The sequence below is a fragment of the Perca fluviatilis genome, chromosome 16 (assembly GCF_010015445.1).
Source record: "Perca fluviatilis chromosome 16, GENO_Pfluv_1.0, whole genome shotgun sequence".
Lineage (NCBI taxonomy): Eukaryota > Metazoa > Chordata > Actinopteri > Perciformes > Percidae > Perca > Perca fluviatilis.
In genome coordinates, this window is record NC_053127.1 from 3,890,529 (window position 1) to 3,917,930 (window position 27,402).

General features: G+C 38.8%; 2 protein-coding genes across 4 annotated transcripts in view; both read left to right on the top strand.

The window, feature by feature from the left end:
* Nucleotides 1-27,402, top strand: part of LOC120543671 — a 620,163-nt gene that overhangs the window by 402,782 nt on the left and 189,979 nt on the right. The gene's annotated exons all lie outside the window — the stretch shown is intronic.
* On the top strand, nucleotides 8,699-25,524 carry LOC120543673. Of its 2 annotated transcripts, none has more exons than XM_039776826.1 (16): nucleotides 8,699-8,864; nucleotides 12,203-12,256; nucleotides 18,781-19,078; nucleotides 19,569-19,631; nucleotides 20,210-20,238; nucleotides 20,378-20,467; nucleotides 20,629-20,715; nucleotides 21,091-21,180; nucleotides 21,323-21,568; nucleotides 22,028-22,114; nucleotides 22,519-22,608; nucleotides 23,032-23,277; nucleotides 23,737-23,826; nucleotides 23,957-24,205; nucleotides 24,617-24,706; nucleotides 25,074-25,524. In XM_039776826.1, the coding sequence occupies exons 3-16, from the start codon at nucleotides 18,781-18,783 to the stop codon at nucleotides 25,335-25,337; spliced, it is 2,019 nt and encodes a 672-aa protein (XP_039632760.1). In that variant the 5' UTR covers nucleotides 8,699-8,864; nucleotides 12,203-12,256; the 3' UTR covers nucleotides 25,338-25,524. The 2 variants fall into 2 exon arrangements, with proteins under 2 accessions (XP_039632760.1, XP_039632761.1); XM_039776827.1 differs by having other exon boundaries at nucleotides 20,381-20,467.

The following is a 27,402-nucleotide window of genomic DNA, read 5'->3' on the forward strand; positions in this document are numbered from 1 at the left end:
CTTAGTCTTGACCACTCTGATATTGCCGACAGTTCCAGTTCCAAAAATAGTTTTAGTGTTACCGGTTTTCTTTCTCTGACCGGGTTGTCCAGTGCTCAATCGGAAGCCGACTTCAGCATTGTTGGTCTCTCGGATTTTTCGTCGGCCCTTTTTGACAACATGACTTAGATCCATTTTGGAGAGCCTGTCAGCGACGTTAATCCACTGGGACCATCCGGAGCAGGTCCCGACCGCAGTCGCCGACCCGAAGGCCCCCAGCTCGTCCTCACCATCGCCTCCGGCCAGGTTAGTAGAACACTCCAACACACCCACACGGCGATTCATTTCCATCGTAATGGCACGAAAATCTTTGCCAACATCAGTCTGTAGTTGCACCGCATGTTTCAGGGTGCAGACCTCAACAGACAACTGTTCCATTTTCCCAAGTTGGGTTGAGACATCCATGTTAGTAAATGTCACCGGCGACAGTTCGTTCAAATAGTGAAAGACAAACCTCATTCAATACTTTCAGGCAGCTCTTTATGTTGTTGACATCTTTCTGTGCCCCTTTATGTGAGATGTTCCTCTGTGTAGTAGAGCATAGTTCAAACAGCACTTTCTTGGAAGACTCTATCCACTCTGAGTCAAAAGTGTTTGTAGCCAGGAGGACGATCTCGTCCTGGCTCAATGTCTTAATTTTAACAGCAAGGAAATTAAGTAACTCATCTTCCACAATGATTTTACTGTCCACTGTCTTATAAATCTCTGGTTTTACTCGAGACCGACTGAAGACCTGAGCAGCATGTGCATGTGCAGTGTCCGCCATGATGGCGATATTGTCTTTGGAACGTCAGGGTAATTAGGTCTAATGTTAGACTACATTGCAAAAGTATCACCAGACATTCATAACCTCGTGATTCAATGAGAGTGAGCCCAAAACATAGGAAAGTATGTTTTTGTGACATTTCTTTATTTACATTTTGTCAAAAAGAAAAATCAATAGCAAACGTCGGTCTCCTCGGCTGTGAACCACTCCTGGCGTGCGCCCATGGATGTATTAAGAGTGTGCGCCTAGAAAATCCGCCATCATAATAGCAATCCGCCATGGAACAAGCGCGCCTGCTTTTAAAGGGAATGTGAGATAACGCTCTGATTGGTTTATTGCACGTTACGCCCAAACCACACCTATGGGTAATGTAACTACTTCAGACCAAGCCATTTTAGATTTGCGTCAGGCACAAGAATCATTTACCCCACCGGTATAATAGCAACAGCGCCCAAGATCCACCCACAAAGCTACTTACGTTTGGCGTTTGATACTTACGTTTCGAATTGTTAAAATAGGGCCCTAGATGTGAAAATGACTTTGGATAAATCCCACTGTGACAGCTTGTTGAATCAGCTTGACTTCCCTCAGTTATCAGCATAGGAATCAGCCAGCTTGGACAAATTGATTGCAATTGAAGAATTAAGGGTGGCAGTTGCATGAGAGTATTTGTTGAGAGATACTTGTATTTGTGTTGTCTTTTCTGTATTTTGTGTTGTTTTTTCTGTATTTGGTGTTGTCTTTTTTGTGTTCTGTGTTGTCTTTGTAACGCTGCAGAATGGACAGAGTCCAAAACAAATTTTCCTTCGGGGACAATAAAGTATATCTTATCTTATCTTATCAGTACAGAGTATGCAAAAAGGAAAATCACCGGGCTTTGATGGGATTCCCCCGGAATTCTATGCAACTTTTTGGGAACAGTTGGGCCCTTTCCTTCTTGACATGATTAACTTCTCTTTTGAAAAGGGTGAATTCTCAAGGGATGTTAACACAGCCTTAATTTCCTTACTCTTGAAAAAGGATAAGGATCCTACAGAGTTGTTCTAGCTATCGACCTCTGAGCCTGCTTAACGCTGATATAACATTTTTTGCAAAGCTCCTAACCCACCATTTGGAGTCTCATATGGCAAAATTAGTGAACTCCGACCAAACAGGATTCATAAAAACGAGACTAGCAGCAGATAATGTTAGACGCCTTCTCCACATTGTTGATGCGGCAAAGGACAGTAAGACCCCAATGCCACTTCTTTCTCTTGACGCAATGAAAGCCTTTGACAGACTTGAGTGGCCATTTTTATGATCTGTTTTAGAGGTGACGGGCCTTGGTAAAACTTTCATTGGTATGATTAAAGTTTTGTATTCTAACCCCTCAGCCTGAGTCTTAACCGGACGCACCTCCTCCTCTTGTAGAGCGATGTGACAGTTATCGAGGCTTCGTATCACTTTGTCTTTTCAAGCCAACCCCTTTGCCTCAATAACCCTCGCTTCTATGCCCGTACAGCAACACCAGTTACTGTCAGCGGGGCGGATGGTTAAGCCTATATTAAAAGGAGTTATTTCAGATACCTTTTTGTATTTTAGTTTGTTTTAGAGAGACACACACACCCGTATTAAAGGGCCCTCGCCTCGGTGGGAAACCCGATGATGAGACAAGCTTTGATTAACAGTCCTAGATGTCCCCTGTATGTGAGAAACACTGCACCCAGGAGATCTTTAAAACCAAAGGATTTCAATTGATTACTCACGTTCAACGGCTACTTCTGCACAGGGTCACAGAAGCTTCCACTCAGCTGGAAGATCAAAGGTCCGCTCCTCAAGTCGGTCCCCGCAGTTGCTGCAAACCAAAAGCAGTTAAAGAGGAGGCAAGGCTGCCCCGTTTAGGGGTGTCTCCCGCTCACAAGGCCGGAGTGGAGGAAAAGGAGAAAAAGGAAAAAAGTCTTCTAAAAAGGCACAAAAGATTTACGAGATTCTTTTGGTTACCTTGTTCAACGTGAACACAGGTATTTTTATTTTAGTTGCAGCAAAAGTTAACAAGAAAAAGCCAATAAGCTAAACAAAAAAATGAAGAAATAAAAAATAAAAAAGTTCAATCACTCAAAATGCTCTAAAGCACACAGGATGCCCCAAAAAGCAAGGGGTAGGTCGAAAGAAAGAGCAAGAGAGCATCCTGTTGGCAAAGCAGAGATGCTCACAAGTCTCTGAGCTAGAGTCCAAGTCAAGTCTCAAGTCTCTGAGCTAGAGTCCAAGTCAAGTCTCAAGTCTCTTGTGGTTATAATAAGTGTTGCATTTTAAATAGGGACAGATACAAAAAAAAACATAGATTATTACATAAATAACAATCCGATGCCTGTATCACAGTGTTTGTAGCCAAGGCTAATTCGCAACACGTACAACGACCCATCCAGGCTGCTTAGAACACTGCATAGCTATATATAAGAAATTCAAAGCATGCAATATGTTATTATGACTCCTTTATCTATCAGCATACAGTATCAGCTTTGATTTTGGTATATAATCAGTTTAAACAGACTATTGCAACATGATAAAAACCAAGAATGCTTTACTTTTAAGTTAATATCTGTACTTTAAGTAACATACAGTACAGACCAAAAATTGAGGCTCTGAAGAAAAAGGACTCCCTTGTCTGTTGATGAATTATAATGAAAGGCCTTGGCTCCTATTGTGCTGGCTCTGTGGGGCCATAAGACCAAATATAGAAAATATTATAACTCACAACACTAAAATTGACATACTCCTATTTAGTTCAAAACTGCAAAACATCACAGTGTAGCTAAATGCAAAACACTATTGCAACCAAATTAAATTTTTAACACACTACAGTGCACTTCCTTATGATAGAGAATCCTCAATAATTTGTTATTTACTTAGTGGCAGATCCATGTAATGTGCACTGCCTATGCAACTAATCATACCTTATAAACTACTGTAAGTCAACACATCCCAGACTCTCAAACCAGTGTAATGTTATAACTAAATGAAACTGTAACGTTATATGATCAACAATAATCCTGTAACCTGTTTGCAGACAACGTTAATAATTAACGTGATGGCAGACAGCGGCACTAAATGATTGACGTAACGTTAATCGACCACCACAAGTTTGGAAATTAAACAAACGATCATTTTATATTTGATAAGGAAGACAGTCTGAGTTAACCTCCCGTAACGTTAGCTCGTAGCTAAAGCAAGAAGCAAGCTAACGGTAGATGGTCAATGCTGAGCTAAACATGTTTACTCACCTATCAGGGTGCGTTTTCAGATGCCTGATAAAATGAGATGTGGTTGAGCCAGAATCTTTCATCGTGATACCGCATATTTTGCATTGAGCACTTCTGTTGTTTGTGCCGTCTTGTTTAAAGTTTTTGAAAGCAAAACTTACGATGAATGGCACAGCAGCGGCCGGAGAATTTGACATGTTTGTTTGTTATCCTCCAGCCAGCAATACGTACGTGTTACGCAGGCAGGTTATAGGTAACGGAGGGAGGATAGCGAGCTCGTCAGAAGTTTCCTAAAAATCAACATTGTTCACGAGTCCCGCAGCTCGAGTCCGAGTCGAGTCTGAAGTCTTTCGAGGACGAGTCTCAAGTCGAGTCTGAAGTCACTGTGTGTGCGACTTAAGTCGCACTCGAGTCCGAGTCTCAAACTCGAGTCCCCATCTCTGTGGCAAAGCACTGATATTTATATGTACATTTCATGACGTTCAACCCCGCATCGCAGTGAGGTGTGTTTTACCATATTATTTTTCCTTACATGGCAATACAATACAAATTTAAGGCAAAATGTAAAACGTAGTCACATGTGACGATATTTCCTATATGAATATGCATTTCACTATCTAACATACAATCTAACGGACCAGTTCATCACTAGGTCAATGTAGCTACCTTTCTCTCTCCTATGTGCATTCAGGGCCCCTGCAGCAGACACTTCCTCTTTCCATCTGCAGGTTCGGGCAGACAGTTACACAATGCAATTTATGCAAGCAGGCCTCAGCAGACACTTCCTCTCTATGGCTGCAGGGTCTGGCAGACAGTTACACACAGTAATTCACACTAAGATGTTTCTAAGCGTGTTTATAATAATATCAGTAACACAACGTTCAGCATGATTATATTTTTAAGCAATCATACAGTTAAAGTAAATCAAAAATCAAAAACCAAAATCAAAAGCGGGAGCATAGTTTTAGCTGTTTTTTTGGATTAATACAATACATTTCAAAAGCAGTAATATAGTTTGAGCTGTTTTTGGGTTAACACATTTCAAAAGCAGTAATATAGTTTTAGCTGTTTTGGGGTTTTCAACTGAACCTCGTTCAACACTCTTTATTTCCAGTTTCTAGATCCTCCAAGGTTGCCCCTTGAGTCCTGCATTATTTGTCATTTCTCTAGAGCTGCTGGCTCAAGCCATTCGCCAGTCGATTATGGTGTCACCAATATGCATTCGTAATACACAGCATCATCTCTCATTGTTTGCGGACGATGTTTTGGTCTTTTTAGAAAACCCATCTCAGTTTCTTCCTCCCCTTCTATCTTTATGCAAGAAGTATGGAAGCTTATCAGGCTTTAAAATGAACTGGTCAAAGTCTGCACTATTTCATTTAAATGACTCTGCCCGCAACTCAACCATCTCTGCTAACATCCCCATTGTTAAGCAGTTTAAATATTGGGTGAGGCTATTTGCACCCCTGGTACAATTAGCAGTGTATGCTATTTGTACCCTGGTGCAATTAGAAGTGTATTCTATTTGTACCCTGGTGCAATTAGCAGTGTATGCTATTTGCACCCCTGGTGCAATTAGAAGTGTATGCTATTTGCACCCCTGGTACAATTAGCAGTGTATGCTATTTGCACCCCTGGTACAATTAGCAGTGTATGCTATTTGCACCCCTGGTGCAATTAGAAGTGTATGCTATTTGCACCCCTGGTACAATTAGCAGTGTATGCTATTTGCACCCCTGGTGCAATTAGAAGTGTATGCTATTTGCACCCCTGGTACAATTAGCAGAGCATGCTATTTGCACCCCTGGTACAATTAGCAGTGTATGCTATTTGCAGCCCTGGTACAATTAGCAGTGTATGCTATTTGCACCCCTGGTACAATTAGCAGTGTATGCTATTTGTACCCTTGTGCAATTAGAAGTGTATGCTATTTGTACCCTGGTGCAATTAGCAGTGTATGCTATTTGCACCCCTGGTACAATTAGCAGTGTATGCTATTTGCACCCCTGGTACAATTAGCAGTGCATGCTATTTGCACCCCTGGTACAATTAGCAGTGTATGCTATTTGCACCCCTGGTACAATTAGCAGTGTATGCTGTTTGTACCCTGGTGCAATTAGCAGTGTATGCTATTTGCACCCCTGGTACAATTAGCAGTGTATGCTATTTGCACCCCTGGTACAATTAGCAGTGCATGCTATTTGCACCCCTGGTACAATTAGAAGTGTATGCTATTTGCACCCCTGGTACAATTAGCAGTGCATGCTATTTGTACCCTGGTGCAATTAGAAGTGCTATTCGTACCCTGGTGAAATTAGAAATGAATGCTATTAGTACCCTGCCGGTGCACACAGCAATGTGTTCTATTAATACCCCGTCTGGTACAAATATCAATGTATGCTATTTGCACACCTGTGCATTTACAGTACCTTGGCATATATTTACACACAGTTATCCATACTACTCATGTATTACACCTTTTTGGAATATTATCGCCCTGACATTCTTACCCTAACCATAACCAATCCCACTCCTCTTGCCTAAACCTAATTAACCCAACCAGAGCAGGCATATTCATGAGTCTTCTCCTACCACCCGCGTTTGCGGGTCCTGACTTGCGCAATTGCATGCAAATTATCCAATCCAAATTTAAAAAATCAAGATCAACACACAGGGGAATCAAACTCCAAACCCCCATACCAAAGATAAGCGTACTAACCACTCACCTAGCAGTTCTTTCAGAAAGTTGAATAACTGTTTACCACTTGGTTTCTTCAAGCGTCAGTTGCTAGGTAACCATACTGTATACAATAAAAATGACTTTCACTGAAGACAGAAAGCGCAACTGTAGTATCCATTTTCCGCTAGAAATTCAATTGTTATAAATTTTAGAGACAAAACTTCCCTAATATGCCAGTTTCTGTCATGGAAGATGAACGTCCGCCATGATTTCGGTGCACGCGAGCAACGTGTTTTTGTTTTTACGTCACAGGGTGTAAATAGCTCAGCTGTGTGGCCGAGGCTATTCGTACCGGGGGTGCAAATAGACACTCCGTTAAATATTTAGGCATTGAGGTCGTCCCCTGCTTAAACCAGATTGTTAAACATAACTATTCTGTTGCTCTAAATAATGTTTTAAAAGTGAGATGGTGTCAGACTAGTCTTTTCAATGTCTGTTCAAAGTCTTCTAGTGTTTGGTAGGCATAAAGTGTACGTGCAACTTATTTAAAGCGTGCATGCGCTTTAGTAAAACGCACGTGCAAGTTAAAAATTGTGCGCACACTTTTAAAGAAATAATCGTTCCTGTCACCTGCAGGGCTCTGTACAGATGTTATGATTTGACACTATGAATAAAATTAATTGAAACAGCTACGCTGCATTAAGCGGTATTTATTTTATTATCTCAATTTTTTCTTCTTCAGATTTTAACATCTGCATCTTTGTCCATCTGTGAAGTTCTGCCTCCATCTAGTGGCTGAAACAAAGAACAACATGTTTTCCTCTGTGAATCACTTTAAAATCAAAGTTCACAGGGAGCCTGGATAGCTCACCTGGTAGAGTGTGCGCCCCATGTACAAAGGCTCAGTCCTTGTTGCAGCGGCCGCAGGTCCAACTCCGACCTGCGGCCCTTTGCTGCATGTCATTCCCCTTCTCTTTCTCTCTCTCTCCCCTTTCACATCTTCAACTGTCCTATATAATACAGGCCTAAAATTCCCAAAATATAATCTTAAAAAAATCAAAATTCACTTAATAAAACAAGCTTTAAAAGATTCTAATCTAAAGATGACAATAGTTAATCAGTTATTTTAGAGATTCATCATCACACTCCACAGTTTCTTGATTTAGCTTCAGATTATTTTCAGCTCTCTGGAAAGCAGTGGATCAACCTGGCTTTAGTTCCTTTTCTTTGCACCATGTCTACTTCTCGGGCTTTGTCTGCTCTGGTTTTTGTTCTGACTGACTGCATTTCCTCATCATTTATAACTCTATCGTCAAGAAGTTTATACGTAACTGTTAACTCTAGAAACATGATGAATTCAGCAAAGAAAGATAAATTGCAGATGTTTACTGTATTAAGAGAATCTCAAAGTTCTGACATCTTGAAATTAAGAGAAAAGAAAATGTGCATTCAATGTGTTTATCACTTTAATGTTGCAGCTTGAGAAGATTTTTTTTTACTATACAGTTTATTCTAATTCTAATATTCTAGTTTTAATCTAATTAAAGTATTATCTTAATCTATAATACACCCGGATTTGTTAGTTGACTATATTTGTCCAAGTAAAAGTATAAAGACGCAGAAGAAAAAAATTGAAAATACTTTGTTTGTGTGAGTCTTTTTGTTTGTTAAAAACTTAGATCTTTAGTTTTGGGATAAATACTTGTCTTTGTTTACGTCCAGATTGCTTTCTGAGGATGAACTGCAAAACGATGTCGATGTTTGAAAGCTAATTCATCCTGCACACCAACTGACAGCACAACAAACATAGTGTAGCTTTAACTTTGTCCAGTATGTGTATGTATGGCTTTTTTTTTGTGGGATAAACCATTGTCACCGGAGGGGGGAACTTTGAGTCTGAAACAGGATGTTATGAAGGATTAACTGTCAAAGTTGGAAAATAAAAAAATAAATACAATATGATGATTAAAAATCCACTCTAATCTATTTTACGAGAGTGGAGAGACGGCTTTAAAACATTATTTAAGTTGGTTTCTGCTACAAACAAATTCAGACAAAGTGTCTTTCTTGCAGTGAGAGCCCATTTCACTTCCTCTAATTTCAAAGAACACAACGATCGGTGGTTGAAGAGAAGAACAAAGTGAGTAACCATTCATTGACTTTGTTGCTAGTGTATTTGGAAAAATGTATTACTACCTATCTATCTAAACGTATGGTCCAAACAAGGAAAAAAGGTGAAGAGTCTGAGAGGAGATTAGCAGCATGTTCTGTTTACACTCTGATTTCAGTGGTGACTGATATGAATCTCTATAAGCTGTTCATCTGTCCCATGAAGAGGCTGATAATAAGGACTGCACACGGCTCACTGTTTTTGTGTGTTACTGAACTGCTTTGTGTACATTAATGAACCGACTGTAAGTTGTAGTTTGTCAATAAAGGACAAAATATGGAGATTTAAACAGGCTGTACTTATGGCTGCTCCCATAAACATTTATTATTGTCATTCTTCTCAAAGCATTTCAGGATAAACACACGGTAGACTACAGAAAAAGCAAATCACAGAACTAACCAAAATGTTTCGCACATTTCAAGTCGGTGCTTAAAGTGCTAACCATGCCAAAACCTGTGATGGGTCACCTTAAAGTTCCCATGTGTGCTAGAAAATGACTAACTGCCTACGATAAAACCGGGGGTTGTGCAAGTAATTGCTGTCTGTGGGAGTGTCCTGTGCCCAAGATTATAATAAATCCAGTCCTTTTTCCACTTGCCTTAAAGTGATGGCAGCTTCTATTTTGTGTTTGAAAGGTTTTTTCTGCCTTAAAAATGACCTGATTTAATAAATAGGGTTTAGATCTGACCGATTATAGTCCACACAGGACTTTTTACCTGTTAAAATACCTTTTTGAAGGAGCAATACATTGAGTAAAACTTTCTGTTGTGCTAAGTTCTGCAGGCCTGTTGCCAATTTGCATCCTCTTCACGGGCAGCAGGGACATGTTATACTACCGAGTCTAATAAAACATTGCTGACTCTAAACGTTGAAACAGTGTAAACTTCAGATCATCAGACACACTGATGTGTAGTGGAATGTCTGTTCAGAGTTTGTATACAAAGATGATGTTGTGGGTCATTTTGACCCAGAGACTTTCAAAACCCATTTACAACCCTGTGTGTGTGTGTGTGTGTGTGTGAAGGAGGATTCTCAAGCTTGTCCTCTTCACTGTTGTAATGTCATCTCTTTGACACGTACACTACAAAAGATTTGCAACTGAACAAGCTTTAGCACTGATTTGTGATGGTAATAGTGATGTAGAGGAAGAGGTTGAAGAGTCAGAGGATCTTTCAGAGACCGAGGACAATGCTAGTGATGATCTGGATTGTGAATTTTCCTATGATAAAGAGGATTCAGAGGACCAGTCTGGTTCAGCTGAAAACAATGGGCAGTAATCATGCTCAACAGAGGGGACCTGGACAGCTAAAGATGGTAACAACATCACCACACTGAAGTCAAGGCAGACTGTCATCAAAATGAGATTTTCTGCCACACTAGTTGATGATATTCAATCACCATTTCATCTCTTCATATCCCAACCAATAGAGAGTATCATAGTGGACATGACCAACTTGCAGGGGAGGTGTGTACTTCAAGAGAAATGGAAGCCACTGGATCAGATTGACTTGCATGCATGCACTGAAATCCTGGTATTAGCTGGAGTGTACAAGTAAAAGGGAAAAGCAACTGCCAGTCTGTGGAATGAAGAGAGTGGAAGGCCAATATTTCGAGCAACAATGTCTTTGGAGTCAATTCATGATAGCTCGGGTGTTCCGCAACACCAGAGCTGGTTGACGTGAAAGAGTCAAACTAGCTGCAATCAGAGATGTATGTGATAAATGGGTCGAAATATTACCTGTCTTGTACAATCCTGGTCCCCATGTTACTGTAGACGAATGCCTTGTTCCATTCAGGGGGCGCTGACAGTACATGCCCAACAAGCCTGCCAAGTATGGCATCAAAATATGGGCATCCTATGATGCCAAATCTAGCTATGCATGGAATATGCAAGTGTATACCGGAAATATTTTCACTAAATAATTGGTAAAAATTGTTTTTGAGTGTATTTACACTGTACGGGTCATTTTGACCCGTAACATCATCAATGTAATTTTTTTTCAACATAATACGAGGGTTAACTAAAATGTGTAATTTTACCTGTTTTTCAGCTTTGTTCTCCTTGTTGTATGTATGTTGTGTTTCTATCTTCATTCTGTGCAACACTGAGAGCAACTTAAAACTGGAAAAAATATGTCATATTTAGCAAATAAATCTGATTATTTTGCTCACAGCCTCAGAAATTGATTACTTTTCAAAATCTCTTACAGAATGTTAAGTCGTTTTAATGTTGTGTATCGAGACACTTAATTTCAACAGCATAATATGAGCTGTTATGTTAAACAGTTGTATATTTCCAGGCACCTGTTTATTTTTTGCTTCATAGATTTTTGTGTGCATTCTTAAATTCTACCAGATCTTTCAGCTTTAAGGTGTGTCATTTTAAATACAGTATATAGGTGTGCTCATGATATCCAACATTGTTTACTAGCGAAGTGGCTCTTTTTTTGTAGCGTGCTTAGTGATTGTAAGGTGGTTTTGTAGGTAATGCCCCAAACTTTAACACAGTAATATAAATATGGCAACACAAGTGAACTATACAAAATATAAAGTTCTTTATCGATCAAAATATGCCTTGCTTTCCCCATTACTCCATTATTCCAATACTCCATGCTACTTTTGCTCTAACACAGGCATGTCCAAAGTCTGGCCCAGGGGCCAATCACGGCCAGTGGCCAGTTTTCATACGGCCCACTGCCTCAGTTTGTTAGCTAAGAGCAAGAGTCATATGTTGTAAGCTTAAATGTTAACAAACATTGCATTACGCTTAATACATCATGTTTAAAATAAACATGATGTTAAGATATTTATCACCTTCAAGTTTAAGGATATTCCATACAGTGTGTTTGGTTATCTGACTACACATGTAATAGTAAGGCAGAATTATTATTATTTATTTATTTAGATGTGTTTAAGCCTGAGTGGGGTTGATTACGTACGATTACATTGTCATTAGAAAAAAAAGATAATTGTGACAATGATTTTTTTTTGTTATAGATCAGTGCATTTCTATGTTACTTTTATTGTTAAAAAAACTTAAAATCTTAAAACCATACAGAATGTAAAGTGGTTTTACTGTTTTTGTGAAAACCAAGATATAAATCATTTCAACTGTAAATACAAAGGGTAATTCATTTAATAAAATTCTGTTATTTTTTGTAACTATGATACAAACATTTTCCATAATAGGTGTATGGAGTATTTTAGTGCATTGTTGCTGTACTGTATACATCCACTATCATAACACCTCCACTTTCAAACCGGTCAGGACAGGAAATAACATGTTGTTAACTTCCTTTAATTTGCAGCAAACTGTCTCAACTTGTAGGACAACGTGGGCAACCTGATACCACTGTGCAAAGGTAGGTGACTAATCTGCTTTTATTCAAAATGTTTAAATGCTTGATTCTTGCATTTGTTAATGGTTAAAGTTGCTGCCAATTTCAATATGTAAATACTGTAAGTAGTAAGGCAAGGCAGGCAAGGCAATTTTATTTGTATAGCATAGTTCAGCAGCAATGCAATTCAAAGTCCTTTACATAAGCCATAAAGACACTGTCAAAACTAATAATAATAATACAAATTGATAACAAATAGAAAGCAGTTATTATGAAAATATAAACGATAACAAAATAAAAAGTATATTGAATACAAGAGTAAATTCACAATGGAGTGCAATTAATTAAGAAAGGGAAGTGTTAAAAAGAAAGATCTTTAGCCTTGATTTAAAAGAGCTGAGATTCGGGGCCGACCTGTAGTTTACTGGTAGTTTATTCCAGATGTACGGACCGTAGAAGCCGAACACAGCTTCCCCCTTTCTTATTCCAACTCTGGGGATGGCAAGCAGACCTGTCCCTGATGATATCAAAGATCTCTGCAGCTCATAGTGTATTAGCAGATTCGAAAGGTAAATTGGTCCTAAATCCTAGTGATTTATAAACTAGCATTAGTATTTTGAAATCTATTCTTTGGTGCACAGGAAGCCAGTGTAAGGACTTCAGAACTGGAGTGATTTGATCTACTTTCTTGGTGCTGGTAAGGACTCGTGCAGCAGCGTTCTGAATCAGCTGCAGCTGTTTAATAGACTTTTTAGGAATACCTGTAAAGACACCGTTGCAGTAGTCGAGTCTATTGACGATAAAAGCATGGATAGGTTTTTCCAAAGCCTGCTGGCACATAAGTCCTTTTACCCTTGCTATATTTTTGAGGTGATAATAGGCAGATTTTGTTACTGACTTAAAGTGGCTGTTAAAATTCAGATCAGAGTCCATAATTATGCCAAGATTTCTTGTTTTGTCTGTTGTTTTTAAAATTGTTGATTGAAGATGAGCGTTTACTTTTAATCGTTAATTTTTTGGTCCAAAAATGATCTTTTATCTTTTATCCTATCTTTATCTTCGTGTAATTTTAGGAAATTCTGCCACATCCAATCGTTGGTTTGTTCAATGCACCTGGCCAGTTGTTGTATTGGACTGTAGTCCCCGGGTGACAAGGTTATATAAATCTCTGTGTCATCTGCATAACTGTAATAGCCTATGTTGTTGTTTTCCATGATTTTACCTAGGGGCAGCATGTAGATGTAAAAACAGTAGAGGTCCCAGGATGGAGCCTTGGGGAACTCCACATGTCAAACTTGTGCGCTCAGATGCATAGTTACTTATTGACACATAATAATTATTGATTCTTTAAATAGGATTCAAACCACTTTAGTACTGTTCCAGAAAGGCCTACCCAGTTTTCCAGTCTGTTTAATAATATGTCATAGTCAACCGTGTCAAATGCAGCACTGAGATCTAGTAATACTAAGACTGTAGCGCACTATCTGTGTTTAAGTGGATGTCATTAAAGATTTTGAGAAGAGCTGTCTCAGTGCTGTGATGTGGTCGGAAACCTGACTGTAAGGCATCAAAAATATTGTTTTGGGACAATAAAAGGTTTATTTGTTGAAAAACTGCTTTTTCAATAATTTTACTTAAAAATGGGAGGTTTGACATAGGTCTGTAGTTGTCCATTAGTAACGTATCTAGGTTGTTCTATTTTAAGAGTGGCTTGATTACTGCAGTTTTTAACGTCTGTGGGAAGATACCTGCTTGAAGAGACATTTTTACACTCTGTAAAAGATCTGAGGCCAAACAATTCGAAACATTTTTGAAAAAGCCAGTTGGTAAAACATCAAGGGAACAGGAAGAGGTTTTCAGATTTTGTTTGATATCCGCCAGTTTACCTTGGTGAATCATTTGAAATTGTGTCATATGGCAACTTGTTTTGCTTGAACATTGAGACAACACATATTCTCTACTTGATATGGATGCACTGACTGAATTTCTTCACTAAAGAAGATGGCAAAGTTATTGCATGATTTGGTGGACAAAAGTTCAGATGCTACTGGTACTGGAGGGTTTGATAACCGGGAGCAATGGTGTCAATCATAGTTGATATTCTACAATTGAAATTATCTACAAGCTCAGTTACTGAGGCTCCAGAGGGGGCAGTTGTGGAGGAGAAAAGCTGAATGAATTTTTCACTGGTGCTTTCAGTGATGTATCGTTTTCTGATTACCTCTGTTTGAACAATTTTTTTCACAGTTATAGAGCTGTTAAAAACACCCATGAATGATCAGAGAGAGCAATACAACATTGGAAATGTTCAAACCTTTAGAGATAATTAAGTCCAAGATGTGACCCTTGTTGTGTGTGGCCGTAGTCACATGTTGAGTCAGCCCATAATTATCAAAGATACAATACAGTACCTTTGTACGTCTATCCTCAGGGTTGTCGACATAAATGTTGAAATCACCCGTAACAATTATATAGTCAAAGCCAACACAGATCATATACAGTAGTTCAGCAAAATCATCAAAAAAGACTGCACAGTACTTGGGTGGTCTGTAGATATTTATAAATATAGCTCTATTACTGGACCTTAGCTGAAGAGCCACATACACAAAGGAAGGAAAATTTCCAATGGATAATTGCGTGCATAGGAATGAGTTTATAAACAAAATAGCAACCCTGCCTCCTCTGACGTTAGCAGTTGAATGTGTCTTATTGTATTGCTCCTTCACCACTTTGTGTGGTCTGTTTCTAATAATAACTGGAATGATATAGCTGTTTTGTGGACTAGTAGAGTTTTGGGAATTGTGTTTGAGCGTGTCTTTTTGGGATGTGAACCGTCAGTCATTCCACTGCATCTGCACGGCATGCTGTATATTTCCACATAGAATCTGGCTGCCCCGTGCGTTAGGATGAATTCCATCCCTGCTGAACAGAGAGCCACGTTCCTAAAACAGATTAAAATTGTCAATGAACCTATGTTGTGAAGATTGCAGGCATTCTGAAGCCAGGTGTTGAGGCCAAGGAGTCTGCTAAAAAGGTTTTTTCCATGACCTAGAGTGGGAAGTGGGCCCAAAATAAAAAAACGATTTCCCAGTAAATCAATCAATAAGAGTGTTAAAATCTTTCTTCACTTTCACGATAGGACATGTCATTGTGTCCACAGTGGACTACCTGACGGGTATCAGGTCCACAACTTTAGCATGGATGTCTGCAACCTTAGCTCCTAGAAGGCAGTGTGTGATCGCATAAAAGAATCGCATGCGTCGGGAGAATGAATCATCGATGATTATTGTGATTGGGGGGAAGAGTGGTTGGGGAGCGGAGGATTATGAATGGCCGGTGACAGGAACAGAGGAGTCAGTAACAGTTTCAGATCGACAAGGAAAGGAAGATTTTTTACTCTGTAGGAAGGATGGTCCGTCCATGTTTGTGTTCGAACGGTCCGGCAGCGGCGGCCAGATCGTCTGAACACCTCATCTCTTAGAAGGTTTCGACAAGAGGCAGCAGTCCTCTCCCGTGACGACAGCTGGCCAGTAGTAGTAGTTGTTTACTGATGGGCTACTTTTTTGTGTACATGTGCTGTCAGTGGCTATAGTTTCTGATGTTGCATTTTATGCTGCCTTCACGTAATATCAGAATTATGGTAAATACGAGTTGCCGACTCATTGAACACACCCTCATCTCATAATTTCAAGGCTGAAATTCGGAGACTAGTCTAGCCCCAAGAAGCAGGTGAGAATGAACCTTGTGTTCGCGTTTTTCTGATTTTTGCGCTGACAACAAAGCACTTGAACATAAGGTACTTATAATTTCAACTTCACAAGTGGGAAGTAGGATCTTCCGACTGGCACGTGAAGGCAGCATAACTTATATTTGTGGATGACGTAGACTGGTTATATAACTTGCAGATAGAAGATAATACGTGACCTAGTGTGACTGCCAAGAAGACAACTGACTAAAGTGACTTCCAAACCAAAACCTGATCTCTCTCCTTTCTTCTTCTCTCACACCTCTCCAGCTGTGTTCTGTGGTCAAGCTGATGTTTACAGTTTTAAGTTGGAGTTGGCGGTTGGTCTTCAAGTTGAAGTGTCAACGTTACTGCACATTTGTGTACATATATATATATATATAAATAAAGGAGTTATGTGGGACCATCTACTGTAATAGCACAATTCAATTCAATTCAATTCAATTTTTCAATTCAATTTTATTTATAGTATCAAATCATAACAATAGTTATCTCGAGACACTTTACAGATAGAGTAGGTCTAGACCACACTCTATAATTTACAAAGCCCCAACAATTACAGTAATTCCCTCAAGAGCAAGCAGTGCGACAGTGGCGAGGAAAAACTCGGACAGACCCAGGCTCTTGGTAGGCGGTGTCTGACGGGCCGGTTGGGGATATGATGAACAGTGGCGATAATAGTCAAATTAATAATGGAACAGTTACTTCAAATGGTAGTCGTAGTAGTGCAGGGCGCTGCAGGATGTAGCGTGGCCCAGCAGAACATGGATGGACGTAGCAGGAAGCAGCAGGGTTCAGCAGGACGCAGCATGACACTGGGGGAAAAAACATAAGGACTCCGGGGAGTAAACTCCCCAGAAGCTAGGATTAGTAACAAGCATTTCTGGGACGGGATGCACACAAATGGTAATAGAAAGGGAGAGAGCAGCTCAGTGTGTCAAAGGAAGTAAGGAAGTCCCCTGGCAGTCTAGAACTATAACAGCATAACTAAGAGAGACAGGTCATAAGGAGAGGAGCCTGTTCGGGCTTTGAACTCTCCCCTGCTGTATCGGGCTGTGCTGGCCTGCCTCCCTCTAATTTTGTTATATGTTATTAATATAACAATTATGAAGAGAATCAGGTGGGCTAGATAGGTGGACACTGCCACTCCTCACTCCCTAACTATAAGCTTTATCAAATAGGAAAGTTTTAAGTTCATTCAGTTTCTGCCCCCCGAACCCAGATCGGGAGCTGGTTCCATAGGAGAGGAGCCTGATAACTGAAGGCTCTGGCTCCCATTCTACTTTTAGAGACTCTAGGTACCACCAGTAACTCTGCATTCTGGGAGCGCAGTGCTCTAGTGGGACAATAAGGTATTAGGAGCTCTTCTAAATATGATGGTGCTTGACCATTTAGAGTTTTGTAGGTCAGGAGAAGGATTTTAAATTCAATCCTGGATTTTACAGGAAGCCAACAGAATACTTTATATATGATAAATATCTTGAACAAATTGTTGAAGCTCATGATATAAAAGGCTAATTATTTGAAGAAAATACATTTAGATTTAACCAACACAAGTAAACAAAAAAAGTTTTATATTTTGCTGACAATGTTGCAACACATAGTTTATTGTATTTTGGAAAAAAGTAAGTTGCGTCTGTATAAGACATCTGTTACTTCAGCAAAGTAAATGCTGTATTAAGAATTTAATTATTCGTTTTGTACTTTACAATGTTTGATTACTTAAGCCCTTTTCGGACCAAAGATTTGCAAAACCGTTTTAGAACATCGCAAGGAAAAATTGCAGCGGTCTGAACCGGCCCATCTCAGCTCAACTCAAACCAGCTGATGGTTTTGCAGCGACTCAGCTGGTCGAATCTCCTGGTTTTAGAATGTAGGAGACGTCTCCTGTTTCAATCATGACTCATGAGTCCTCACGTGAGTCAGTCAATCAGCCGGCTATGTTGTCATGAGTGGATCTGTAGCAGAGACGAGTGAGTGAAGTCTCTCCTCGAGCTCAGGGTAAAGCAAATCCACAACAAAAGCCATTCTTTCACTTCTGAAATAACATACAATGTTATGCACGTAGCCTAGCTAGGCCTACTGTAGGTTTGGTGTATAAATGTAATAAATTAAAATGCAATTAGGTCGAGCAGACAGTCCGAAGCATTGCAAGCTCGCCTCGGCTCGCATGTAGATCAATACTGACTCAAGTGACTCGCACAACCAGATCAGTTTAGTGAGTGACTCAGAATAACCTGAATCCTTAAAAGGAATCGAGTTTGCCATTCAAATATATATCAACGACCAAGCTAATTTCACCGCAAGAGTTTTATTTTGTTTTGTGTTCTGACGGAGGAGGTCTGCAACCAGACACTCTTTTCTCATTTCTGTTTTCTTTGTCCTGTTTGGCTGCTCTCAGAACAAAATCTAAACGGGATACTGGTAGTTCTGTGTGGAAATCTGATGTTTTTACATCACAAATAATGAACAAAGACATTAAAACATGAGACTGTACATGTTGGCTGTTATAGTAGTTTAGTGTGGACTGGAAGGCAAAATTTTGATTGTAGATCAGAAGGCATTTTGAGCAAATTAAATCAGTAATGATAAGTGTTTATTAAAACTATATATATATATCTACAGATTGGAAAAGAAGGAACAACAAGACGTACAATAAAATATACCTACATAAGTTCTCTTTGAGGCAGAAATACAACTAAACTCAGTGTGTAGTCAGTGTAATGTTTGAGTTGTTTCCTCTTTGCTAGGCTTCTGTTTTTAATTTGCAAATGTTGTTCATTTGTCTCTCTCTGTGTTGTAGATGTCATTGAAGCTTTTAGAGGCAAAGTGGAAACCAGCCCTGAGCTCCATCCTGGAGCAGCTGACTGAGCCAGAATTCAGGAAGATGCTGTTTAATCTGGTCAAAATCCCTCAAGGAGTGAAGACTGGCAAGGCCAGAGAATATATCCCTGATTTAATCGTTCAGTACTATGGGACAGAAGGGTCTATCTCTAAAATAGATAAAATAATGAAGAATATACCAAGGAACGATGCTGCAGTCCAAGAGCCGCTGCGCCCCTTTGTGGAGAAACTGAAGAAACAACGCCAGGGAAAAAAAGGTTTAAAGAGTTGATACGATTAAAGGTGTAAATCGATATATACTTGCTACTTTTTTTTTGGTACCACTTCGGTCGAGGTTCCAAGCAAGCTTAGCTGATACAAGTAGGTGAAGTTCTTAGACAGAATAGTCAGTAGTACGACACGAGACATCTTAAAAAAAAGCATATTTTTAAACAGCCAACAACAGCTGTACAATTGATGAACATGTCCCTCTGTTTGGTTAACGATGAAATAACTCAGCGTGTGTTGCGTTGAAAATGTCACGGTAGAGTCACGTGGCGGCGCTTTGGGGATCAACTGAGAACACCGCCTACAGTGACTATCTGCAGTGGAAAACAAAACGAGACAGTACTGGTACCAAAAAAGAGTCATGTCTAGTAGAACCATGAAGATCATTTCAGACACTCACTTAACCATTTCTGAAAAATGCTAAATGAAAGAATAATTTTCAATTGGTGTGTTTGTTTACCTTTTTAATGTCTTTTTCAGGGACAATGACAAAACTTTCAATTGACTTCGGATCAGTGGCCAAAAAGCAAAAACCTGCAGCTGGTAGGTCAACTAAAGGAAATCAAACTCAATGACGTATAAAGTATTACGGTAACACTTTATTTGAAGAGGTGTGCATAAGACTGACATGACACCTATCATGAACATGAAGGAGTCATTTTGAGTGTTCATGACTGTTGTCATTCAGTAAATTATGACACTTTTAGATATTTTTGAGATATCTTTCTCATGACAACTTGACTTTAGCGCAGACAACAATCTCTGTGTTATGGCAACTCGACATTAAACTAGACAACGTCACCTGTCATAAATATGTCCAGGCCCAATTATCAAACCGTAATAAACTATTTTGCTTTATGTGTTAACATTACATTAAACTGTCATTAAGAGTTTGGTTTTTACATTGGCTGTCGTGAGAACATTATTATTGTGTCATGAATATAGTTTTTTTTGTATCACTGATAAACTTCTGATAAACTGATGACTTTCATAATGAATAGTAACCAAATAACACCAAGCAAACCATGTTTAGGATCCTCTGAAATACAAAAATAAAAAGGTTTTACCTTAAAATCATCGACAGTTTGCAACAAAACTTATGTTTGTTTCTTCTTTGTAAGATCAACTGAAGAGTTGCCAACCTGACCAGGTGAGAAAGGCAAAGGTTAATAATACGACACCCTGATGCTGTGAAAAGATTTAACCAGATATTTATTTTATATATATATATATATATATATACATATATAAAAATGTGTATTATTTTTACGCTCTTTGTTTCTATCCAGAAGAAAACCATCAGTACACTTGGCACAAAAGCCTTGGCTGGGAAAGTTGTGCAGAGTTCTGCTCAGTGCACAAATAAGAGAAAAAGGAAGGTGAGATGTATTTTATAATAAGCGGATTGGTGATAAAACAGCCAGCTTTAAAGTGATGGTACAATACGTTACGTAGACAATCAACAGATCAGACTTATCGGTTTTTAAACTTGAAAATGAACTACAGTAATTCTTTCTAATGTTGTGTAATGTTTGTTTAGATGGATCCTGTTAATGCTGCAAAGCCCAAGAAGAAGACCGAGACGCAAGATTCATCCCTGAAACATCAAGCATCAGCTTCAAATAATGTGAAAAGAAATGACTAATAACTTAATACTATTAGACTATTAGAATTAAATATTTGCACTTCAAAGTATTCTTGACAGTGGAAATAGTAGTACCTGAAGATCCCAAAACCACTTACTATACTTTCAATCGCATCACTTGGTCTTCAAAGTATAAATAGATATAAGTTGTTAAATGATACGAACGCACTAAAGAACTCTACATGAAATACCTATGTTCAATCATCATCGCCTACATCCTGTTTTCATCAAAATCATCCCATCCTCTACGACAATATGTTCCATAGACACTCAATAGAACATTATCTGTTGTTAAACCTGTGGAAATGAACAAGAGGAATTCCTTGTAATGGTGTTTTTATCTTGTGATTTGTTCAGATGGATCGTGTTGGAGCGGTGGAGACTGAAAAGAAGACAGAGGAGCAAGATTCGTCCCTGAAACCAGTTGAATCCATAAAAACCTCAAAGGTAGCAAGAGACAACTCTGTTCTACTGACACTTGGGGAACCACTGAACTATACAACTACTTTATCGGAGTGATTTTTGTACACTGTATACTTTTAAGCTCGTCTCAAACCTTTAATATGAATGTCAATCTGTCTTTATTCAGGTTCCAAGTACTGCTGTCCAGACTGGGAGGATTCAAATAATGGACATTAAAAAGTCCAATAAGAAGAAAACTTACCTGGTGGTAGAGTTCAATGGCCGGAGCCAGACGGTGTTTGTGACAACTCAACTTCTGGCAAACGCATTTGGCCTCGAAGTGGAGGATGATTGTGAAAGTAGACTCCGCTATCAAATGCCGCTCACAGCAGAAGCAACATTACAAGGAAAAAAAGTTACAGACATTAAAAAGGTGAAAAAGGCGTATTTGTAGAAGGGGTATGCGGTTTACTTTTAAGTACCATCGTTGCTGTGCCAAAATTCCACCTAACTGTTTATTTAGGGTGGTGCTTTCACTTTCTTCAAGTTTTGTGAAACAATTAGACCAATGACCACTTAGACGATGATGGCAGCAATTGAGATGCAATTATATACAGTACATTTAAGAAAAACACCACAATCCTCTGTGAATGAATCTGTTCTTTAATGGAATTTTTTGGTGTTATTTCTGAGAGTTTTTTTTGGCACCTTACTAAATTTTTTTTATGTAGAAACTTTAGTCAAAGATTAAAACATTTAGCTTTATAAGGACATTCCAGCTTTATACCGACTTTTCATGACTTTTATAACTTCCAAAATATTACAACTTTTCTGGGGAGTGGTGACAATGAACTAGAGAAATTCTTTCTGTTTAATCTTGTGGTTTGTTCAGATGGATCCTGTTGGAGATGTGAAGCCCGACCAGAAGAAAGAAGAGCAAGATTCATCCCTGAAACATCAAGCATCAGCTTCAAATAATGTGAAAAGAAATGACTAATAATTAAATACTATTGGACTATTAGAATTAAATATTTGCACTTCAATGTATTCTTGGCAGTGGAAATAGTAGTACCTGAAGATCCCAAAACTACTTACTATATCTTTCAGGAGCTTTCAATCGCATCACATGTTCTTCAAACTATAAATAGATATAAGTTGTTGATCACAGGCCATTTTTTAAATGATACGAACGCACTAAAGAACTCTACATGAAATACCTATGTTCAATCATCATCGCCTACATCCTGTCTTCATCAAAATCATCTCATCCTCTACGACAATATGTTCCATAGACACTCAATAGAACATTATCTGTTGTTAAACCTGTGAAAATGAACAAGAGGAATTCCTTGTAATGGTGTTTTTATCTTGTGATTTGTTCAGATGGATCCTGTTGCAGCCGTGGAGACTGAAAAGAAGACAGAGGAGCAATATTCGTCCCAGAAACCAGTTGAATCCATGAAAACCTCCAAGGTAGCAAGAGACAACTCTGTTCTACTGATGCTAACATCTGTTTAAAATGTGTTTGACTTTCATATCAAGTTAGCAGTTTGTATGTTTTTCAGTTTATAAGCAGAATGGGACAATTCAAGGTTCAACCACTTCCTAATCATCCCTTCAAAAACATTTCAAATATCCATAAAATAAAACCATAGACATAATCAAACATTCTACGATAAACCTGTTAAGACATTAGATGTTATTCTTGCGTTATTCTCTGCCTAATTTATAAGCTGTTACTTATTGTGTGGTTCACAAACAGACATAATCTTCCTTTAATGCGGACACTTGGGGAACCACTGAACTATACAACTACTTTATCGGAGTGATTTTTGTACACTGTATACTTTTAAGCTCGTCTCAAACCTTTATGAATGTCAATATGTCTTTATTCAGGTTCCAAGTACTGCTGTCCAGACTGGGAGGATTCAAATAATGGACATTAAAAAGTCCAATAAGAAGAAAACTTACCTGGTGGTAGAGTTCAATGGCCGGAGGAAGACGGTGATTGTGACAACTCAACTTCTGGCAAACGCATTTGGCCTCGAAGTGGAGGATGATTTTGAAAGGAGACTCGGCTATCAAATGCCGCTCACAGCAGAAGCAACATTACAAGGAAAAAAAGTTACGGACATTAAAAAGGTGAAAAAGGCATATTTGTAGAAGGGTATGCGGTTTACTTTTAACTACTGTTGTTGTGCCAAAAGTGCACCTAACTGTTTATTTAGGGTGGTGCTTTCACTTTCTTCAAGTTTTGTGAAACAATTAGACCAATGACCACTTAGATGACAATGGCAGCAATTGAGATGCAATTATATACATTTAAGAAAAACACCACAATCCTCTTTTGTGAATTAATCTGTTCTTTTAATGGAATTTTTTGGTGTTATTTCTGACAGTTTTTTTTGGCACCTTACTAAATTTTTTTTTAATGTAGAAACTTCAATCAAAGTTCAAAAAACATTTAGCTTTATAACGACATTCCGGCTTGTATACCGACTTTTCATGACTTTTATAACTTCCAAAATATTTAAAATGTTGTGGGGAGTGGTGACAATGAACTAGAGAAATTCTTTCTGTTTAATCTTATGGTTTGTTCAGATGGATCCTGTTGCAAATGTGAAGCCCGACCAGAAGACAGAAGAGCAAGATTCATCCCTGAAACTAGCTGCACCCTCCAAAACCTTCAAGGTAGCAGCAGGGACATCTCTGTTCTTTGGGAACTTTGGGAACCCCTGAATTCCACAACTACTTTATCAATTAGATTTTTGTACCGTACTTTTCAAACCTTCACTATGAATGTCAATCTGTCTTCATTTAGGATCAAAGTGCTGCTGTCTGGACTGGAAAGATTCAAATATTGGGAATTAAAAAGTCCAATAACACAAACATTCACCTGATGGTAGAGTTCAACGGCAGGAAGCGGACATTTTTTTTGACAAATCGACTTCTGGCAAGCGCATTTGGCCTCGAAGTGGACGATGATTTTGAAAGAAGAGTCTGCTCTCAAATGCCCCTCACAGCAGAAGCAACAATACAAGGGGAAAAAAAAATTACAGACCTTAAAAAGGTGAAAAAGATGAATTTGTAGAAGGTGAATGTGGTTTACTTTGAGTACTGTGGTCACTGTGGTGAAAGTCAACCTATGTATGTTTAGTTAGGGTGGTGCTTTTACTGTAAGTATTGTGAGGATAAAACAAGGATTGCATCGAGATTGATATCCGTAATAAAGGAAACAGTCATCTGTGAATAATTGAATGTGAAGGAGACTGAAGAACACCACAGGTCTACTGATTGTTTGATGGTTTATTTCTTTAACCATCATGATGCAGTCTCTCTAACCTTAGCCTACCTTTGTTTTTGGTGTTCATAAACAGTCATCCTGATATGAAGTGCAGTTGCACCCTGAACTTGTTTTTAAACTTGTGGAAATGAATTAGAGGATTTATTTCTGTGTATTAATATTGTGGTTTTTGTTCAGATGGATTCTGTTGGAGACGTAACAATGGAACAGAAGACAGAGAATAAAGATGTGTCCCTGAAACCAGCCCAATCCACCAAAACCTCCAAGGTAGCTGCAGGGATGTCTCTGTTTTAATGATGTTTGGTTTTCCTCCTTTTACCTTCCTCAGTTTATTAGTTGGATGAGACAATTCAAGTTATGGCCATTTGTCCATAAAAGCAAATAAACTACATTCTTATGAACCAATGCAAAAACAGAACAATTAATTAAATAAAATCATACACAAACTTTACAAGACAAAGATTACTCTTGTCACTGCTCAGTTTATTGGCTGGTAAACATTTCATGTTTTGCAAATGCAGACACTTTGGGAAACACTGAACTATACTATACAACGACTTTACAGTATCTTTTGTACAGTACTATTCAGCTTGTCCCAAACCTTCACTATTAATGTCAATCTTTCTTTATTCAGGCTCAAAGTGCTGCTGTCCAGACTGGGAGGATTCAAATAATCAACATTAAAAAGTCAAATAAGAAGAAAACTCACCTGGTAGTAGAGTTCAACGGCCGGATGCGGACGGTTTTTGTGACAACTCATCTTCTGGCAAACGCATTTGTCCTCAAAGTGGACGATGATATAGAAAGAAGACTCCACTCTCAAATGCCGCTCACAGCAGAAGTAACATTACAAGGAAGTAAAATCACAGACATTAGGGTTAACCCTAACCTAACCTAAAAGAGAGTGTCGAAAAGCCGAACGCAGTTGGCGAAAAACTAATCTCCAGGTCCATTATAACACCTATAAAGAGAGACTTCGAATTTATAATTTGAAACTAAGGAATGCAAGGCGGTCCTTTTTCTCTGATATTATTGCCAGAAACAATAATAATTCACGTGCTTTGTTTGCTACTGTCGATAGATTAACAAACGCTCCAGTACCAGTAGCATCTGAACTATTGTCTACCAAGGCTAGCAATGAATTTGCCTCCTTCTTCACAGACAAAATTCTGAAAATTAGACAAAAAGTCAGTGCCTCCATATCAAGTACAGGATATGTGTTATCACAGTGTTCGCGCAAAACAAATTCCAACATGACACAATTTCATACGATCAACCATAAAAACCTGGAGGACATTATACAACATCTGAAAACTTCCTCCTGTTGCCTTGATATTCTACCAACAGGTGTTTTCAAAAATGTTTCGAATTGTTTGGCTTCTGATCTTCTACAGATTGTAAACACGTCTCTTCTCTCAGGGATCTTCCCACAGGCCCTAAAAACTGCAGTCATCAAGCCACTCCTAAAAAAGAACAATCTAGACACGACACTAATGAGCAACTATAGGCCAATATCAAACCTTCCATTTTTAAGTAAAATCATAGAAAAAGTGGTTTTTCAACAACTCAACCTTTTCTTATCACTAAACAACAGTTTTGATGCCTTCCAGTCAGGTTTTCGACCACACCACAGCACTGAGACGGCTCTTGTTAAAGTCTTTAATGACATCCACTTAAACACAGATAGTGGCAAAATTTCAGTTTTAGTATTACTTGATCTCAGTGCTGCATTTGATACGGTCGACCATGACATATTAGTTGACCGATTGGAAAACTGGGTTGGTCTTTCTGGCTCAGTACTAAAGTGGTTTGAATCCTATTTAAAGAATAGGGACTACTTTGTGTCTATAGGTAATTATACATCTGAGCATACAAATTTGATGTGCAGAGTTCCCCAAGGCTCAGTTCTGGGGCCTCTTCTGTTCAACAGCTACATGCTTCCACTGGCTCAGATTATGGAAAACAACAAAATAAGTTACCATAGTTATGCGGATGACACACAAATTTACATAACCTTATCGCCAGGGAACTATAGCCCAATACAACAACTGAATATGTGCACTGAACAAATTAACGACTGGATGTGCCAGACCTTTCTTAAATTAAATGAAGAAAAAACTGAGGTGGTTGTTTTTGGAGCTAAAGAGGAACGATTAAAAGTCAACGCACAGCTTCAAACGACAATGTTAAAAACAACAGACAAAGCCAGAAATCTTGGTGTAGTCATGGAATCTGACCTGAATTTTAACAGCCACATTAAGACAATTACAAAATCAGCCTATTATCACCTTAAAATATATCAAGGGTTAAAGGACTTATGTCTCAGCAGGATTTGGAAAAATCTTCAGTAGACTTGACTACTGTAACGGTGTCTTTACAGGTCTCCCTAAAAAATCAATCAGACAGCTGCAGCTGATTCAGAACGCTGCTGCTGCTCGAGACCTCACTAAAACCAGGAAAGTGGATCACATCACTCCAGTACTGAAGTCTCTACACTGGCTTCCAGTGCCTCAAAGAATTGATTTCAAAATACTTTTGCTGGTTTATAAATCACTAAACGGTTTAGGGCCAAAATACATTTCTGATCTGCTGCTACACCATGACCCACCCAGACCTCTCAGGTCGTCTGGGACAGGTCTACTTGTTGTCCCCAGAGTCAAAACTAAACAGGGGGAAGCAGCGTTCAGTTTTTATGCTCCACATATCTGGAACAAACTCCCAGATAACTGCAGGTCCGCTGCAACTCATAGGGCCCTATTTTAACGATCTGAAACGCAAGTATGAAATGCAAAACGCAAGTAGCTTTGTGGGCGGATCTCGAGGGATAAATGAGTCTTGCGCCATCTAAAATGGGTTGGTCTGAAGTAGCTAAGTGTGGTTTGGGCGTAACGTGCAATAAACCAATCAGAGCGTCATCTCACATTCCCTTTAAGATCAGGCGCGCTTGTTCCATGGCGGATTTG

Bases quoted from the DNA above. Each gene is read 5' to 3' on its own strand.
- LOC120543673 (XM_039776826.1), top strand. From the start codon at position 18,781: ATGTCATTGAAGCTTTTAGAGGCAAAGTGGAAACCAGCCCTGAGCTCC. The intron at 19,079-19,568 runs GTTTAAAGAGTT...TGTCTTTTTCAG, and splicing joins ACAACGCCAGGGAAAAAAAG to GGACAATGACAAAACTTTCA. The intron at 24,206-24,616 runs GTGAAAAAGATG...GTTTTTGTTCAG, and splicing joins AAATTACAGACCTTAAAAAG to ATGGATTCTGTTGGAGACGT.